The 19,758-nt window shown below is 39.1% G+C and overlaps 1 protein-coding gene across 1 annotated transcript in view; it reads left to right on the top strand.

Annotated features, from left to right (window-relative positions):
* The window catches only part of Dpy19l2 (dpy-19 like 2), a 159,851-nt gene that overhangs the window by 97,242 nt on the left and 42,851 nt on the right, over positions 1-19,758 (top strand). Inside the window, exons 15-16 of the mRNA XM_021171758.2 lie at positions 4,701-4,772; positions 6,416-6,462. Coding sequence (XP_021027417.1) covers positions 4,701-4,772; positions 6,416-6,462 — 119 coding nt within the window. The remainder of the gene's footprint in view (positions 1-4,700; positions 4,773-6,415; positions 6,463-19,758) is intronic.

The following is a 19,758-nucleotide window of genomic DNA, read 5'->3' as shown; positions in this document are numbered from 1 at the left end:
TCTCCAATTTCTTTATGAAGGCACTTAATACTATGAACTGTCCTCTTAGAACTGCTTTCATTATGTTCATAGGCTTGGATATGTTGTGCATTAATTTTTATTGAATTCTAGGAAGTCTTTGATTCCTTTCTTCTGCCTTGAGGTCATTCAGGCTGGGATTGTTCAGTCTCCACGAGTTTGTAGGCTTTCTGTTGTTTCTGTTATAATCCATAGTCGTCTGATAAGATATAAGAAGAAGTGTCTTAGTCATTTTGATGAAGGGACTCTGGTATAGCTGTCTCATATGAGGCTATGCCAGTGCCTGGCAAATACAGAAGTGGACGCTTACAGTCATCTATAAGATGGAACACAGGGCCCCCAATGGAGAAGCTAGAGAAAGTACCCAAGGGGCTGAAAGGGTCTGCAACCCTATAGGTGGAACAACAATATGAACTAACCAGTACCCACAGAGCTCGTATCTCTAGCTGCATATGTAGCAGAAGATGGCCTAATCAGCCATCACTGGGAAGAGAAGCCCTTTGGTATTACAAACTTTATATGCCCCAGTACAGGGGATTACCAGGGCCAAGAAGTGGGAGAAGGTGGGCAGGGGAGCAGGGCAGGGAGAGGGTATAGGGAACTTTCAGGATAGCATTTGAAATTTGAAATGTATATAAAGAAATATCTGATAAAAAAAAGAAGTGTCTTAGTCAGGGTTTCTATTCCTGGACAAACATCATGACCAAGAAGCAAGTTGGGGAGGAAAGGGTTTATTCAGCTTACAATTCCCTACTGCTGTTCATCACCAAGGAAGTCAGGACTGGAACTCAAGCAGGTCAGGAAGCAGGAGCTGATGCAGAGGCCATGGAGAAATGTTTCTTCCTGGCTTGCTTCCCCTGGCTTGCTCAGCCTGCTCTCTTATAGAACCAAGACTACAGCCCAGAGATGGCACCACCCACAAGGGGACCTCCCCACTTGATCACTAATTGAGAAAATGCCTTGCAGGTGGATCTCATGGAGGCATTTCTCCAACTGAAGCTCCTTTCTTTGTGATAACTCCAGCCTGTGTCAAGTTGACACAAAACTAGCCAGTACAAGAAGTTATTTCAATTTTCTTTTGTTTTGAGACTTTCTTTGTGACTGAGTATGTGCTCAGTTTTTGAGACTGTTCCAAGTAGTTCTGAGAAAAACATATATTCTTTCGTGTGTTGGTAAAGTGTTCTGTAGATATCTGGTAGGTCCATCTGAGTTCTATTAATGTTGATAAGTAACATTATTTTTCTATTTAGTTTATGTCTGGATGACCTGTCGACTAGTAAGAGTCAGGTATTGGAGTTTTTTCCACTATGAGTGTGTGATTTAAGGTTTTTTTTAAATTTTTTATTAGATATTTTCTCCATTTACATTTCAAATGCTATCCCAAAAGTCCCCTATACTGCCCCCACCCCCTGATCCCCTAGTGATTTAAGTTTTAGTAAAGCTTGGTGTTCTTGTGTTTGGCATATAGATGTTAAAAATTGAAATTCCATCTTGGTGGATTTTTTTTCTTCATTTGGTGAATGTCCTTCTCCATCTCTTTGATTAATTTTCGTTTCAAAGTCCATTTTGTTAGATATTAAAATAGCTATAACAGCTTGTTTCTTGGGTCCATTTGCTTGAAAATCTTTTTTTCCAGACCTTTACACAGAAGTAATATCTATTATCTTTGATGTTGAGGTGTGTTTTCTATATTTAGCAGAATGATAGATTGTGTTTCCATATTCATTCTGCTAGTTTGTGTTCTTTTATTGGGTAATTGAATCCATTGATAATAAGAGATATTAATGACCAATGATTGTTAATTCCTGTTATTTTGTTGTTGTTGGAGGTGGTGATAGTGTGTGTGTGTTCATGCATGTGTGTATGTGTTGCCCTTCTTTGGGCTTTGCTGGTGTGAGATTATTTATTGCCTGTGTTTTTATGGGTATAATTTACCTCTTAAGGTTGGAGTTTTCCTTTTGTTGCTTTTATAGGACTGAATTTGTGGATAGCTGCTGTTTAAATTTGACTTTGTCATGCAATATCTTGTTTGTTCCATTTGTGTCAATTGAAGGTTTACCTGGTTATCATTTCTGGGATGGTATCTGTGGCATCTATGGTCTCTTAAGAGACTGCAAGGCATCTGCCCAGGCCCTTTGGTTTTTAGAGTCTCTGTTGAATAGTCAAGCATAATTCTTTCTTCCTTCCTTCCTTCCTTCCTTTCTTTCTTTCTTTCTTTCTTTCTTTCTTTCTTTTTTTTTTTTTTTTTTTTTTTTTTTTTGGTTTTTCGAGACAGGGTTTCTCTGTGTAGCCCTGGCTGTCCTGGCACTCACTTTGTAGACCAGGCTGGCCTCGAACTCAGAAATCTGCCTGCCTCTGCCTCCCGAGTGCTGGGATTAAATAGGTCTGACATTTAAGGGCACTTAGTCTTTTCCCTTGAATCTTTTAATATTCTTTCCTTGTTCTTTTTGTTTAGTGTTTTAATTACTGTGTGTATGTGTGTCTTTCTTTTCTGGTATCATTTATTTGGTGTTCTCTAAGTTTTTTTTACCTTTATAGGTATGTCCTTCTTTAGGTTAGGAAATTTTCCTCCTATGATTTTTAAAAATATATTTTCTGGGTTTTTGAGCTGGGATTATTATTTTTCCATTTTTATTACTGTTAGGATTAGTCTTCTCATAATATCCTGGATTTCCTGAAATTTTGTGTCAGGTACTTTTTAGATCTAACATTTGTGTTCATGTGTTCATGTGTGTGTGTGTGTGTGTGTGTTTAAATTGGTTCTATTTCCATTTTCAGGTCTTTTTCCATTTATTTGTTTATTTTTCTTGGCTTTGATATTTATTTGTTTTCTTTAAGGGATTTATTGATTTCCTTCAATTTCTTGTGTTTTTCTGGGTTTTTTAAGGGAGTTTTTTTTCCTATTTCTTCTTTAATAGTTCTCTATCATCTTCATAAAGTTGATTTTAAGGTCATTTTGTTGTGTTTGAGATACACTGAAATATTCAGGTCTTGCTGTCATAGAATAGCTGGACTCTGGTGATGCCACACTGCCCTGTCTGTTGTTGATCGTGTTCTTATTTCTTGAGAGTAGCTTGCCTTTGTTGCAGCAGAGTTTCTCTGTTTTTCTGACTGGTGTGGCCTGTGCCTAGGTATTGGGAATCTCCCTGAACTGAGGGAAGAGTCCTAACAGGCACTGCAGTGGAAATATAGGCTGTGGAATGTGCCTTTGGGAGTGGGCCTGTTCAGCTGATAGGTAATGGGCTTTCCCTTTAGGTGGGCTTTTCTACCTCTCTCCTTACCAAGTAGCTGAAAGGTTGGAGTTGATTTTGGTACATTGTTTTAAAATCTGTGTTTTCTTGCTGTGAAGAGACACCGTGACTCTTATATTATACTTCGGTCCTTCTTAGAAGGGGGAACAAAATACCCATGGAATGAGTTACAGAGACAAAATGTGAAGCAGAGACTGAAGGAAGGACCATCCAGAGACTGTCCCACCTGGGGATCTATCTCATAAACAACCACCAAAACCAAACACTATTGCAGATGCCAACAAGAGCTTGCTGACAGGAACCTGATATAGCTGTCTCCTGAGAGATTCTGCCAGTGCCTGACAAATACAGAAGTGGATGCTCATAGTCATACATTAGACAGAGCACAAGGTACCCAAAGAATGAGCTAGAGAAAGTACCCAAGGAGATGAAGGGGTTTGCAGCCCCATAGGAGGAACAACAATATGAACTAACCAGTATCTTCAGAGCTCCCTAGGACTAAACCACCAACTAAAGAAAACACATGGTGGAACTCACGGCTCTAGCTGCATATGTAGCAGAGGATGGCCTAGACAGTCATCAGTGGGAGGAGAGAACCTTGGTCTTTTGAAGGTTATATGCTATAGTATAGGGGGGACTGACAGGGCCAGGAAGGGGGAGTGGGTAGGTTGGTGAGCAGGGGGAGGAGGAAAGGATAGGGGGTTTTTAGAGGGGAAACTAGGAATGGGGATAACATTTGAAATGTAAATGAAAAAAATCTAATTAAAAAAGATAATAAAAACAAGCATTCAATTGGGGCTTTGCTTACAGTTTTAGAGGTTTAGTTTATTGTCATCATGGTGGAAAGCATGGTGGCCTGCAGGCAGCCATAGTACTGATGTGGTAGCTGAGAGCGCTACATCTGAATCAGTAGCCAGCAGAAAAGAGAGATACTGGATCTTTCTGGAGCTTCTTAAATCTGAAAGCCCCCTCCCCTCAGTGACACACTTTTTCCAACAATACCACACCTCCTAATCCTTTTAAATAGTGCCACTCACTGTAGAATAAATACCCTAATATGTGAGCCTGTGAGGGCATTGTTTAAACTACCACGTACATTAAAAATCTCCTTCACACTACTCAGCTGTTTTTTACGACCTTGGTGAATTTCAGAAGTTCCTCTCTCCCTTTAAAATAGAACCTCTTATTTTTAAAACCAACCCCATAGCCAGGTCACAAAGACAGCTCCTAGTCTACTCTCTTTGTTGGATGCTTTTTATCACCAGTTTAATAATTTCATCCATGAATTTGACTGTGGAATTGATAAGCACACATTTTTCTAAGGAAATTTAATCTTATCAAAAATCATTGTGGTAATTAGTTTGACAGATTTTTACTGCTTCAATGTAAAATTTTATAATTAACCATTTTGAATTGTTTTCTGTATTTCAGACTCCACTCAGATATATAAAAACATTATTGCTTCCACTTATCCTAGTGATTACTTATCTTATCTTTAAAAAGGTATGTAAAATTCATCACTTTTATGGATTCACTATGAGAAATATAATAAATTAATGCAAATTGCTCAAATTCCACCTTTCCTTTTAGAATGCATTCTTTGTATCTTTCTAAATCATTTTATTGATGTCTCCATTGGGTACTATAATTTTAAAAATCACATTATTAATGATATTTTGTTCTATTTTTTCAAAGATAATTTTTCAAACATAACTTTTACCCATCAGTGACTATATAATTACATTTACTTAGGGGTGAGGTATGACAGACAATCAAACCATGGCAACTCTTGGACAGCACCAACTGTGCAGTGTGAAAAGCTGCACAAGTATTTGAAGAATAAATGTGATGTCACATACCATGAGTGAAAACTGTAAACACAGTCAAAGACATCATCAGCTACTTCAAGTAGTTAAGCACAGGATAAATTTATATAGCCATTAAAAAATCATAACCTACACAGACACTATTTTTATAACAGAATACAATATCATATTAGAAGAACCTATCTTTAAAACTTCACTTGCATATTTTCATGGTGTTTCATGGCTTAAGACTTTAATAATTGAAATCCTTATGGTACTTTTAACAGCTTTGAGCCATCTTTATTTATATTAGGCATATATATTAGGCATATAAATATTGGGCATATTTAGATATGCCCAAAGTCAACATACATTTATTTTATACTGTTGGCGATATAATGATTTCTCACCAACAATTCCATTTGTAGTCCAATTGAAAGAATTTTCTGTACTTAAAATTTTTAAGTACTCCATATAGTTCCTAAGCCCTGTGTTTCTGCATAGACTATGACTAGTCTGTGAATAATGAAGGCAGGTACCAGTCTCCAACTCTGCTCCTTTGCTGTTTACTCCTGACCTGGCTCTGTCCCGGTGGGAGAAATCAGGACAAGAAGAACAGGAATGGGCTGGATAAGAGCAAAAACTATTGTCTTCCTGTGCCCTGATCCACCCAAGCTCAAAGTTAAGATATTTTACAAAGCCTATTTCTACTCCATCAAAGTAAACTATGGCATTCTTGACAGGCTCAACTTAAGCTTAGGGGGTAAAGCATAAAGTAACTGTTGAATGTAGAGTCCTCTAGCATAATGAAGGATAACTTGATGTACTATTTTTTAAAATTAAACACAGACACTAACAAATATTTGATTAGCATTCAAACACTGTACTACCTAAACTTAACTCATAAATGTGTAAAGAAACACACATGCACATACACACACACACACACACACACACACACACACACACACACCTGTAGCCACTAAAGTTCAATTTGCTTCTTTCTTGTCAACTCTTCAGTCTTGCTTTGCTGTGATGGCTTACTTTTTACTTCATGAATATAGCTAATGTTTATTTAAATTTTTATTTATATAAAGTAATCCCATAGAATACGGATGATACAGACCTGTAATCTCAGAATGGGAAGGTGAGGCACAAGGTTCACCTGTTCCAGGCCAACATAGGCCAGAGACACACTTATTTTTAAAGATACAAAAACAAAGGAACAAACAAAACAAAGGAAATAAACCTATTTGTAGGTTTGGGTGGTTTATTGCAGCAGGAGTTTCAGTGTGTTATAGAATGTCATAGAGAAATCTTATCGATTGATTCTGTTCACAGATTGTTCGTGATATCATGTGTGTCTTATATACAAACACTTATGTAAGGTAATTATTTCACAGTTGTTTTTAAAGTCATACCATGTTCATTATTAAATAACATTAAACTATTAAGAATTATTCAAATGACTATGCATTTACTTCAACATTAAAATTAATAAAGGAGATAAGAATGAAATTTTTTTCAAGAATGTTGCCTTTTGAATTTTTCTATATGTTAAAAATTGCCTTATGTTTATATTTGTAAATATAAATAATACATTTATAATAGATATTTATATTTGTGAAATAGCTCATATTTTAAACTTACTCAATTTTAAAAAATCACCAGAGTTTCAAGCTCATAAACAGAAATAGCCTAAGTTTTATTTGAGCCATCCTTATTTTTAATTTTCTGAAAAGAGATGATTATTATATTTCAAAATATTTTAATTTTTTAAATAAAATTTATTTTTGAAAATATTTTATACATCATTTTTAGAGGTTTCAGTAAAATTGCTAAAGTCAAGACATGGACTAAGGCCAGTGAAATGATGTAATATAACACATGTCACATAAATTGCTAAGCCTTAGGAAATAATCCTTGAGAAAAGTACTTTCTGAAGAAATCTTATTTCAAAATACATTTTATATTAGTAGTTATATAATTTAATTTTACTTAATGTATTTTATGTTTTGAACAGCTTATATATAGAGAAAAATTGTGCCAATAGTGCTGAGTGTCTTCTCAAGCCTTTATATTCTCAATGCTGGTATTTTTTTATGAACAAATTTATATGGTTCTCAGAGAGCTAATATAAGACTTTGAATGCATTGTTGAAATCATTTTCAAAACAAAGTGCTAACAAGCACACTGTTTTCTTTGGGTTAGATGGGATCTGGAGATGTGTGTCTTGACATTCTAAACATGTGTCCTTGATAAATTATTCTAAAAGAAATGCATAAAGGGCGTGGCACATTTCACTGAATGAAATATAACTAATAAGGATTTGCAAACTCTTCTCAGATGCCTGCAAAGTTATGAAATGTGAGAAAGGAAAGGCTTTGGGGGAGGGGCAAATGATTGAAAGAAAATAATTTAGAATACGGAAGTCTTTCTTACTGATTAAGTAAGTAGCAGAATATAAAGTTTTATAGGTTTTCCAAGGCCTGTTTATTATATGTCTTCTTACCGATTTGTTTCTTCTTAGACAATAAACTTTTATTTAGTATTCATGCCATATAATTTGAAGCCTGGAATAAGTTTATAATTTATATGTTAATTTTGAAATTTCTATATAGTCACAACTATATAAACTGTTTTCTGTGTTCATTTGTTGGCTAGAAATATTGTCTATATAGAAAAGAAACTATTCAAACTTTCTCAGATATTCTTCTATTGCACACAGAGATCATTGCATTAGTTGCTGTGATAAGACACTCAGAGAATACCCTGAGTTGCTGTGATAAGACACTCAGAGAATACCCTGAGGAAGGTGTAGTTTACTGTGCCTGAGTTTTCCAGGGGATACAGCCCATTGGCTGTAGGCACAGAGGGAGTGACTGGAAGGCTGCATGTACAGTCAGAAAGCACAGAGTGATAATGCCTGTGCTTGTCTTTCTTCCTCTTTTTATTAATTAGTCCAGGGCTCCAACCATGTAACTGTGATGGCCACATTTAGGAGTGTTTTCCCATTTTAATTAACCTAATCCAGATACTCTCTTATAGATGCTCCAAAGATTTGTCTATTTCCATAGTGATTTTAAATACTGTCAAGATGGTAATCTGAATTCATCACCCCAACTCTCCTCCTTATCATCTTGGCTTCCCCCAAACAAATCAGCTTGAAGACATAACCTTCTATCTCTTGCTTCCATTGACTCATGGCCATTTCATAATGTAAAACACATTTATTAATCTTCAAGTGCTTATTGTGTTTAAGAATCTTAACACAGCATGAAAGTCTGAAGTTCTCTTGCCTAGAGATTGTTCTTGTGATATTTTGTTGAAGAATGTGGCTGCTGTTTGCTCTTGTCTGAAGAGTTTGCCTGAGGCTATAGTAAAGAGATTTGGGTTACTACATTGGCAAAGGAAACCTCAAAACAGCCTAGCATAGACTCTGTCCTGTGAGTCAGTTTTATAAAGACCATTTTGATGAAACATTGCAAGACAAGAAAGGAAAAATACAAAATGTGTGTTTCAAGGATTAAAGGGACACCAGAAATTAGCATGGAGCTAAAGCCTGTGTTCAAGAAGATGAGCAGATTAAAGGTATTAAGTGTAATTAAGGGAGTGATGAGCTTGGGGCAAGACCCCACCCAGCTAAATTTCCATTTGTTGAAAGTATGTTCCTAAGGGACATTCCCACTTAGTCTAAATTTACAATGCATTTGTAGCTGTACTTATATAATGGATACTTATGTTAGACATTATTATAACCTGGTTATTGTTTTCATCTGGACATAAGGATACAGGATTTTGTGTCAAGTTGGCAAGGGGTGGATTGTGATGGCTATTCTCAATTGTCAACTTGACTATATCTGGAATGAACTAAAATTTAGAAATGGAGGGCACTTCTGATCCAGATCGTGAGTCAGGAAGGCAACATACTTTTTGATCTGGATCTTGAGGTGGGATGACACATGCTTTTGATATGGATTGACACAAGACTTTAATCTAGATCTTGAGACATAGTGGCCATGCTTACAAAACTCTATAATGAAAAGAAATGAAAGAAAAGCTTAAGTCTAGATGGAGTGGTGTACACCTTTAATCACAGCACACAGGAAACAGAAGCATGCAGATCTCTGAGTTCAAGGTCAGTCTACAGAGTAAGTTCCAGAACAGCCAAGCTTATTCAGTAAAGGAAATCATTGGAAAAAGAAAGTTGGTGAAGATGTAATTATAAGGAGGACATGTTTCAGCCCCAGCAAGGAGGAGAACTAAGCAGCTTTGGCCATGTGGTTCTGGCTTTAGAATCAAGGTCTAAGGAAAGCTGTTAAGGCCATGAATGTATCAGGGTTGTTCTTGCATGGAGGCCATGCAAGGTGGCCAAGGTTGTATCTTATGCTGGCATTTGGACTTGGTAATGCATAAGAGTCATCCACGTGGTACTGGTTTTGAAGGCATGAAGGTTATGCATAATAGATGAGGTTTGGCACTATAAGAGGCCATCAGTGAAGCTGAATGGGACATGCAAAGAAGCCAAAGCTTGGCACCACTTTCACTGCTATGAAAGGCTGTTGGTAAAAGTGTAGCCCAACTACAGCAGAAGACCCTATCATTTTGGAGATGCCAGTACTAAGGTGTGATGGTTTATATATGCTCAGCCCAGGGAGTGGCACTGTAAGACAGTGTGGCCCTGTTGGAATAGGTGTATCACTGTGCGTGTGGGCTTAAGACCCTCATCCTAACTGTCTGGGAGCCAGTATTCTGCTAGCAGCCTTCAGATGAAGATGCAGAATTCACAGTTCCTCCTGCACCATGCCTGCCTGGATACTGCCATCTTCCTGTTTTAATGATAATTGACTGAACCTATGAAGCTGTAAGCCAGCCCCAATAAAATGTTGTCTTTATAAGAGTTGCCTTGGTCATGGTATCTGTTCACAGCAGTAAAACACTAACAAAGACAGAAGTTGGTATCAGAAGTGGGGTATTGCTGTGATAGGCCTGACCATGATTTTGTTCGTAAGAATGTGAATTTGGGAACTTTGAATTTTAAAAGCTGTGGAATGCTTTAAGTGGGGCTTAAGGGACTATCCTAGTAGGAATATAAAAGACTTTGTTAATGAGAAAGGTTTGAACAATGCAGACCTGGTCCCGAGACATTTCAGTGGAGAATTTCAGTATGTGGCCTAGAGACTATTTTCTGAGATCTTGGTCAAGGATTCTTCTTGCTTGTCTGAAGAAGAGTCTAGTTGAGGCAAAGGTAAATAGACTTATATTAATTACATTGACAAAAGAAAAAAATCTCAAAAAGGCCTTGCAGAGACTTTGTTCTCTGGTTAAGTCTCATGAATAGCATTTCAAATAAGCATAGCAATCTTAGAAAGAAAAAATATATAAAATTTATGGTATTAAAGGGCCTCAGGAAGTAAAATGGAGCTGAATCCTGATTTGAAGGATATTAAATTGAATTAAGGAAGTGGTGACCTTGGGGCAAGATCCCACCTAGCTAAGTTTAGGTCCAGGGATGGTAGTACAAACCTTTAATCCCAAGAGACAAGCAGATCTCTGAGTTAAAGACCAGCCTAGAACACAGCAAGTTCTAGGTGAAGAAAAGCCTAAGTCTAGGCTTGGTGTACCACACCTATTATCCCAGTGCTTAAAGGACAGGCACGCAGATCTCTGAGTTCAAAGTCAGTCCACAGAGCAAGTTTCAGGACAACCAAGCTTAGGTAGTGAAGGAGTTGGTGATAATATAATAGAGCAAAGTGGTCATGTTCCAGCCCCAGCAAGCAGCAGAACTCAGCAGCTTTGGCCACGTGACTCTGGCTTTAGAGTCCAGAGTAGAAGGGACTACTGGGTCAATTGATGCAGGTTAGCTGGAGCTAAGAAATTAGTGGTGACTAAGAAAAGACCAGCATCACTGAGGTGGAATCCTCTGGCAAGGTTTTTTTCTGAGAGCAAAAAAGAAGCTGTGTTCCAGAGATAGCCAAGCTTGCACCTTGTGCTGCAGCTGAACTTTACCAAGTGTAAGAATCACCCAGGTGATACTGGTTTTGAGGCATGAAAGGGTCATAAATACCAGCAGCTCAGGCTTGGCACTGTAAGAAGCATAGAAGGTCATTGGTAAAGGTGCAGCCTGTGTTACAGTTGATGGCCCAAGACTGAAAGAGTCAGGCAAAGGATATGATGCTTGGCACCAGGAAAAGAGCCTATGCGAATCTATTGAAGTCTAGTTGTAGCAGAAGACCCCAGTGTATTTGAGACGCCAGTACCATAGATGATCACCAAAACAGCAATGACAATGGAGTGGATAAACCTGAGCTTAGAGTGCTACAGATAGTAGAGCTGGAGAAGTAGCACTAGCCCTTTGGAGGACACCAGAAGAACATGTGTAGATCCCAGACATTGAAACAAGAAGCTGTAACATGTCTTCCGGCACCCTCCCAGCTGGAGGACAGTGACCTGCCCTGCAGGGAGCGCCATCTTGGCTCCGGGACTCCGCCGAACTTAGTCTGTACAGGTTAGAGTGAGGACCACAGAGGCAGACAGCTTCTGGGACAGGCGAGAGCCACAGAGCCGCTGAGGCAGCACCCTTTTGGGGCCGCAGACATCCGGCACCCTCCCAGCCGGAGGACAGTGACCTGCCCTGCAGGGAGCGCCATCTTGGCTCCAGGACTCCGCCGAACTTAGTCTGTACAGGTCAGAGTGAGGAACACAGAGGCAGACAGCTTCTGGGACAGGCGGGAGCCACAGAGCCGCTGAGGCAGCACCCTTTTGGGGCCACAGACATCCGGCACCCTCCTAGCTGGAAGACAGTGGTCTGCCCTGCACAGGAGCCCTCTGCCTCAGGAGCAGGGAGCACATCTTGGATCCAGGACTCCACTGAACTTAGGAACTTAGTCTGCACAGCTGAGAGTGTGCACCACAGAAGCCTACAGCTTCTGTGACCTGCCAAAGCAACACAGCATCTGGGAAAGGTCCTGTTTTCCGCCTTCTTCTTCGGCCAGGAGGAGGTCCAAACGCCAGATATCTGTACACCTTCCCTTTAAGAGGAAAGCTTGTCAGCAGGGAGTGCTCTAACCACTGAAACTCAGAGGAGAGAGCCTGTCTCCCAGGTCTGCTGACAGAGGATACTCAGAATCACCAGAAGAACAACCTCTGAACAGAGACAACTATAACAACTCCAGAGATTACCAGATGGCAAGAGGTAAAGGTAAGAATCTTACTAACAGAAACCAAGACCACTCACCATCATCAGGACCCAGCACTCCCACTTCGCCCAGTCCAGGGCACCCCAACACACCTGAAAAACTAGACCTGGATTTAAAAGCATATCTCATGATGATGGTAGAGGACATCAAGAAGGACTTTAAAGAACTACAGGAGAACATGGCTAAAGAGTTACAAGTCCTTAAAGAAAAACAGGAAAACACAACCAAACTGGTAGAAGTCCTTAAAGAGAAACAGGAAAACACATCCAATCAGATGATGGAAATGAACAAAACCATACTAGACCTAAAAAGGGAAGTAGACACAATAAAGAAAACCCAAAATGAGACAACACTGGAGATAGAAACCCTAGGAAAGAAATCTGGAACCATAGATGCAAGCATCAGCAACAGAATACAAGAGATGGAAGAGAGAATCTCATGTGCAGAAGATTCCATACAGAACATCGGCACAACAATCAAGGAAAATGGAAAATGCAAAAAGATCCTAACTCAAAACATCCAGGAAATACAGGACACAATGAGAAGACCAAACCTACGGATAATAGGAGTGGATGAGAATGAAGATTTTCAACTCAAAGGACCAGCAAACATCTTCAACAAAATTATAGAAGAAAACTTCCCAAATCTAAAGAAAGAGATGCCCATGAACATACAAGAAGCCTACAGAACTCCAAATAGGCTGGACCAGAAAAGAAATACCTCCCGACACATAATAATCAGAACAACAAATGCTCTAAATAAAGATAGAATACTAAAAGCAGTAAGAGAAAAAGGCCAAGTAACATATAAAGGCAAGCCTATCAGAATTACACCAGATTTTTCACCAGAGACTATGAAAGCCAGAAGATCCTGGACAGATGTTATACAGACACTAAAAGAACACAAATTCCAGCCCAGGCTACTATACCCAGCCAAACTCTCAATTAACATAGATGGAGAAACCAAAGTATTCCACGACAAAACCAAATTCACAAATTATCTCTCCACGAATCCAGCCCTTCAAAGGATAATAACAGAAAAAAACCAATACAAGGACAGGAACCACGCCCTAGAAACAACAAGATGGTAATCCCTCAACAAACCGAAAAGAAGACAGCCACAAGAACAGAATGCCAACTTTAACAACAAAAATAACAGGAAACAACAATTACTTTTCCTTAATATCTCTTAATATCAATGGACTCAACTCCCCGATAAAAAGACATAGACTAACAAACTGGCTACACAAACAAGACCCAACATTTTGCTGCTTACAAGAAACTCATCTCAGAGAAAAAGATAGACACTACCTCAGAATGAAAGGCTGGAAAACAATTTTCCAAGCAAATGGTCTGAAGAAACAAGCTGGAGTAGCCATTCTAATATCAGATAAGATTGACTTCCAACCCAAAGTCATCAAAAAAGACAGGGAGGGGCACTTCATACTCATCAAAGGTAAAATCCTCCAAGAGGAACTATCAATCCTGAATATCTATGCTCCAAATACAAAGGCAGCCTCATTCATTAAAGAAACTTTAGTAAATCTCAAAGCACACATTGCACCTCATACAATAATAGTGGGAGACTTCAACACACCACTTTCACCAATGGACAGATCATGGAAACAGAAACTAAACAGGGACACAGTGAAACTAACAGAAGTTATGGATCAAATGGATCTGGCAGATATCTACAGAATATTTTACCCTAAAACAAAAGGATACACCTTCTTCTCAGCACCTCATGGTACCTTCTCCAAAATTGACCACGTAATTGGGCACAAAACAGGACTCAACAGATACAAAAACATTGAAATTGTCCCATGCATCCTATCAGATCACCATGGACTAAGGCTGATCATCAATAACAAAATAAATAATAGAAAGCCAACATTCACATGGAAACTGAACAACACTCTTCTCAATGATACCTTGGTCAAGGAAGGAATAAAGAAAGAAATCAAGGACTTTTTAGAGTTCAATGAAAATGAAGCCACAACATACCCAAACTTATGGGACGCAATGAAAGCATTTCTAAGAGGAAAACTCATAGCTCTGAGTGCCTCCAAAAAGAAACTAGAAAGAGCACACATTAGCAGCTTGACAACACACCTAAAAGCACTAGAACAAAAAGAAGCAAAGAATTCACCCAAGAGGAGTAGACGGCAGGAAATAATCAAACTCAGGGGCGAAATCAATCAAGTGGAAACAAGAAGAACTATTCAAAGAATCAACCAATCAAGGAGCTGGTTCTTTGAGAAAATCAACAAGATAGATAAACCCTTAGCCAGACTAACTAGAGGGCACAGGGAAAGTATTCTAATTAACAAAATCAGAAATGAAAAAGGAGACATAACAACAGATCCTGAAGACATCCAAAACACCATCAGATCCTTCTACCAAAGGCTATACTCAACAAAACTGGAGAACCTGGATGAAATGGAGAAGTTCCTAGACAGATACCAGGTACCAAAGTTGAACCAAGATCAGGTTAATGATCTAAACAACCCTATATCCCCCAAAGAAATAGAAGCAGTCATTAATAGTCTCCCAACTAAAAAAAGCCGAGGACCAGATGGGTTTAGTGCAGAGTTCTATCAGACCTTCAAAGAAGATCTAATCCCAGTTCTTCACATACTATTCCACAAAATAGAAACAGAAGGTACTCTACCCAACTCATTCTATGAAGCCACAATTACTCTGATACCTAAACCACAAAAAGACCCAACAAAGATAGAAAACTTCAGACCAATATCCCTTATGAATATTGATGCAAAAATCCTCAATAAAGTTCTTGCTAACCGAATCCAAGAACACATCAAAACAATCATCCATCCTGACCACGTAGGTTTCATCCCAGGGATGCAGGGATGGTTCAATATACGGAAATCCATCAACGTAATCCAGTATATAAACAAACTCAAAGACAAAAACCACATGGTCATCTCGTTAGATGCAGAAAAAGCATTTGACAAGATCCAACACCCATTCATGATAAAAGTCTTGGAAAGATCAGGAATTCAAGGCCCATACCTAAACATGATAAAAGCAATATACAGCAAACCAGTAGCCAACATCAAAGTAAATGGTGAGAAGCTTGAAGCAATCCCTCTAAAATCAGGGACTAGACAAGGCTGTCCACTTTCTCCATACCTATTCAACATTGTACTTGAAGTCCTAGCCAGAGCAATTCGACAACAAAAGGAGATCAAAGGGATACAAATTGGAAAAGATGAAGTCAAAATATCACTTTTTGCAGATGATATGATAGTATATATAAGTGACCCTAAAAATTCCACCAGAGAACTCCTAAACCTGATAAACAGCTTCGGTGAAGTAGCTGGATATAAAATTAACTCAAACAAATCAATGGCCTTTCTCTACACAAAGAATAAACAGGCTGAGAAAGAAATTAGGGAAACAACACCCTTCTCAATAGTCACAAATAACATAAAATATCTTGGCGTGACTCTAACTAAGGAAGTGAAAGATCTGTATAATAAGAACTTCAAGTCTCTGAAGAAAGAAATTAAAGAAGATCTCAGAAGATGGAAAGATCTGCCATGCTCATGGATTGGCAGGATCAACATTTTAAAAATGGCTATCTTGCCAAAAGCAATCTACAGATTCAATGCAATCCCCATCAAAATTCCAACTCAATTCTTCAACGAATTTGAAAGTGCAATCTGCAAATTCATCTGGAATAACAAAAAACCTAGGATAGCAAAAACTCTTCTCAAGGATAAAAGAACCTCTGGTGGAATCACCATGCCGGACCTAAAGCTTTACTACAGAGCAATTGTGATAAAAACTGCATGGTACTGGTATAGTGACAGACAAATAGACCAATGGAATAGAATTGAAGACCCAGAAATGAACCCACACACCTACGGTCACTTGATCTTCGACAAGGGAGCTAAAAACATCCAGTGGAAGAAAGACAGCATTTTCAACAAATGGTGCTGGCACAACTGGTTGTTATCATGTAGAAGAATCGATCCATTCCTATCTCCTTGTACTAAGGTCAAGTCTAAGTGGATCAAGGAACTTCACATAAAACCAGAGACACTGAAACTTATAGAGGAGAAAGTGGGGAAAAGCCTTGAAGATATGGGCACAAGGGAAAAATTCTTGAATAGAACAGCAATGGCTTGTGCTGTAAGATCGAGAATTGACAAGTGGGACCTCATGAAACTGCAAAGCTTCTGCAAGGCAAAAGACACCATCAATAAGACAAAAAAAACCACCAACAGATTGGGAAAGGATCTTTACCTATCCTAAATCAGATAAGGGTCTAATATCCAATATATATAAGGAACTCAAGAAGGTGGACTCCAGAAAGTCAAATAACCCCATTAAAAAATGGGGCTCAGAATTGAACAAAGAATTCTCACCTGAAGAATACCAAATGGCAGAGAAGCACCTGAAAAAATGTTCAACATCCTTAATCATCAGGAAAATGCAAATCAAAACAACCCTGAGATTCCACCTCACACCAGTCAGAATGGCTAAGATCAAAAATTCAGGTGACAGCAGATGCTGGCGGGGATGTGGAGAAAGAGGAACACTCCTCCATTGTTGGTGGGATTGCAAGCTTGTACAACCACTCTGGAAATCAGTCTGGCGGTTCCTCAGAAAATTGGACATAGTACTACCGGAGGATCCAGCAATACCTCTTCTGGGCATATATCCAGAAGATGTCCCAACCGGTAAGAAGGACACATGCTCCACTATGTTCATAGCAGCCCTATTTATAATAGCCAGAAGCTGGAAAGAACCCAGATGTCCCTCAACAGAGGAATGGATACAGAAATTATGGTACATTTACACAATGGAGTACTACTCAGCTATTAAAAAGAATGAATTTATGAAATTCCTAGCCAAATGGATGGACCTGGAGGGCATCATCTTGAGTGAGGTAACACAATCACAAAGGAACTCACACAATATGTATTCACTGATAAGTGGATATTAGCCCAAAACTTAGGATACCCAAGATATAAGATACAATTTGCTAAACGCATGAAACTCAAGAAGAATGAAGACCAAAATGTGGACACTGTGCCCCTTCTTAGAATTGGGAACAAAACACCCAGGGAAGGAGTTACAGAGACAAAGTTCGTAGCTGTGATGAAAGGATGGACCATCTAGAGACTGCCGTATCCAGGGATCCATCCCATAATCAGCTTCTAAACGCTGACACCATTGCATACACTAGCAAGATTTTGCTGAAAGGACCCAAAGATAGCTGTCTCTTGTGAGACTATGCAGGGGCCTAGCAAACACAGGAGTGGATGCTCACAGTCAGCTATTGAATGGATCACAGGGCTCCCAATGGAGAAGCTAGAGAAAGTACCCAAGGAGCTAAAGGGATCTGCAACCCTATAGTTGGAACAACATGATGTACTAACCAGTACCCCGGAGCTCTTGTCTCTAGCTGCATATGTATCGAAAGATGGCCTAGTCGGCCATCACTGGAAAGAGAGTCCCATTGGACTTGCAAACTTTATATGCCCCAATATAGGGGAATGCCAGGGCCAAAAGAATGGGAATGGGAGGGTAGGTAAGTGGGGGGCGGTATGGGGGACTTTTGGGATAGCATTGGAAATGTAATTGAGGAAAATATGTAATAAAAAAAAAACAGTGAAAAAAAAAAAACGTTAAACCAGCTGGTTAAACTAAAAAAAAAAAAAAAAAAAAAAGAAGCTGTAACATTCAAGTTGCCTTGGAGACCCTAAGATGTTTGAGATGCCAGATCCATGGGCTATCTGCTGAGGGAAGCTTCTGACAGGGAGTGGAACCAGCCCAGGAGAAAGAACTTTGTTGCAGTCAACAAAGATGAAAAAGGAGTTGGAGATCTGAAGACCACCTTGAAATCAGACATGGAGATGCAGAGTTTGGAGTTTGCCAAACTGGTTTACTGTCTTGCTTTGGGAGTTAAAGTTAAGTGATCAGACGAATCTCAAAAGAGAGTTTGAACTTTGGACTTTTAACATTGTCAAGACTGCTATAGACTATGGGAAGCTTTAAAGTTGGAATAAATATATTTTTCCTTATGCTATGTTTATGTATGGCCCCTATAGACTCATATGTGTGAACAAGCCTATGGAGGCCAGGGACTGTAATGTGATGGTTTTTTTATGCTCACCCCAATGAGTGGCACTATTAGAAGGTGTAGCCCTGTTGAGGTAAGTGTGTCACTGTAAGTGTGGGCTTTAAGACCCTCATTCTAGCTGCCTGGGAGCCAATATTCTGCCAGAAGCCTTCAGATGAAGATGTAGAACTCTCAGCTTCTCCTGCACCATGCCTGCTTGGATGTTGCCATGTTCCTGCTTTGAAGATAATAGACTAAATCTCTGAACCTGCAAGCCAGCCCCAATTAAATGTTGTCCTTTCAATAAGAGTTGCCTTGGTTATGCCTTGGTATGTGTTCACAGCAGTACAACCCTAACAAAGACACATGGGATGATCACCAAGAACAGCAGCAGTAGAAGCTATGAAGGTGAAACCTGGAGTTCAACCCTAACAAAGACACATGGGATGATCACCAAGAACAGCAGCAGTAGAAGCTATGAAGGTGAAACCTGGAGTTCCCAGGAGACCCTAAGATGTAAGAGATGCCAGAGCCATGGGATACCTACATGGAAAGATGCTAACAGAGAGTGGAACCAGCCCAAGAGAAGGAGGTGTGTTGCAGTCAATAAAGTTGAAAGTTTGGAGTTTGTTTAGCTAGTGTTCAGTATTGCTTTTGTCCAGTGTTTCCTCACTGTCCTCCCATCTCTATGTTTTGGAACATTAATGTATATTCTGTGCTATGATTTGTTGGAAGCACATGATCTGCATTTTGATTTTAATTTTATAGGGGATTACGGTTAAGTGATTGCATGAATCTCAGACAAGAGTTTGAACTTCTTACTTTTAAAACATTATTGAGACTGTGATAGACTATGAGGACTTTTGAATTTGGAAATGCATTTTCCATTATATCATGGCTATAAGAATATGGAGGCCAGGGAGTGGAATGTTGTGGTTTGAATAGATTTGCCCCTATTAGATTCATGTGTTTTAATGCTTGACCATATGGAATATCACTATTAGGAGCTGTGGCCTTATTGGAGGAGATGTGGCCTTGTTAGAGGAAGTGTGTCACTGTGGAGGTTGGCTTTAAGGTCTTAAATGTTCAAGTTATGCCCAATGTGAAACAAATCCAGGCTCTTTCTTATTGCCTGTTGATCAAGACATAGAACTTTCAGCTCCTTCTCCAGCACCATGTGTGCTTGCACACTGCCATGCTTCCTGCCTTGATGATAATGAACTAAACCTCTGAAACTGTCATCCAAACCCAACTAAATGTTTTCCTTTATAAGAGTTGCCTTGGTCATGATGTCTCTTCACAGAAATGGAAGTCCTAACTAAGACATTCTGATTAGATTTCCCTCTCCAAATTACTCTGAGATCTTATTTACCTCTTTCTTAGAAATACACA

The sequence above is a fragment of the Mus caroli genome, unplaced genomic scaffold (genome assembly GCF_978045245.1).
Source record: "Mus caroli unplaced genomic scaffold, Mus_caroli_1 scaffold_11, whole genome shotgun sequence".
In the NCBI taxonomy this organism is placed as follows: domain Eukaryota; kingdom Metazoa; phylum Chordata; class Mammalia; order Rodentia; family Muridae; genus Mus; species Mus caroli.
This window is presented reverse-complemented; position numbering and strand designations above follow the sequence as displayed.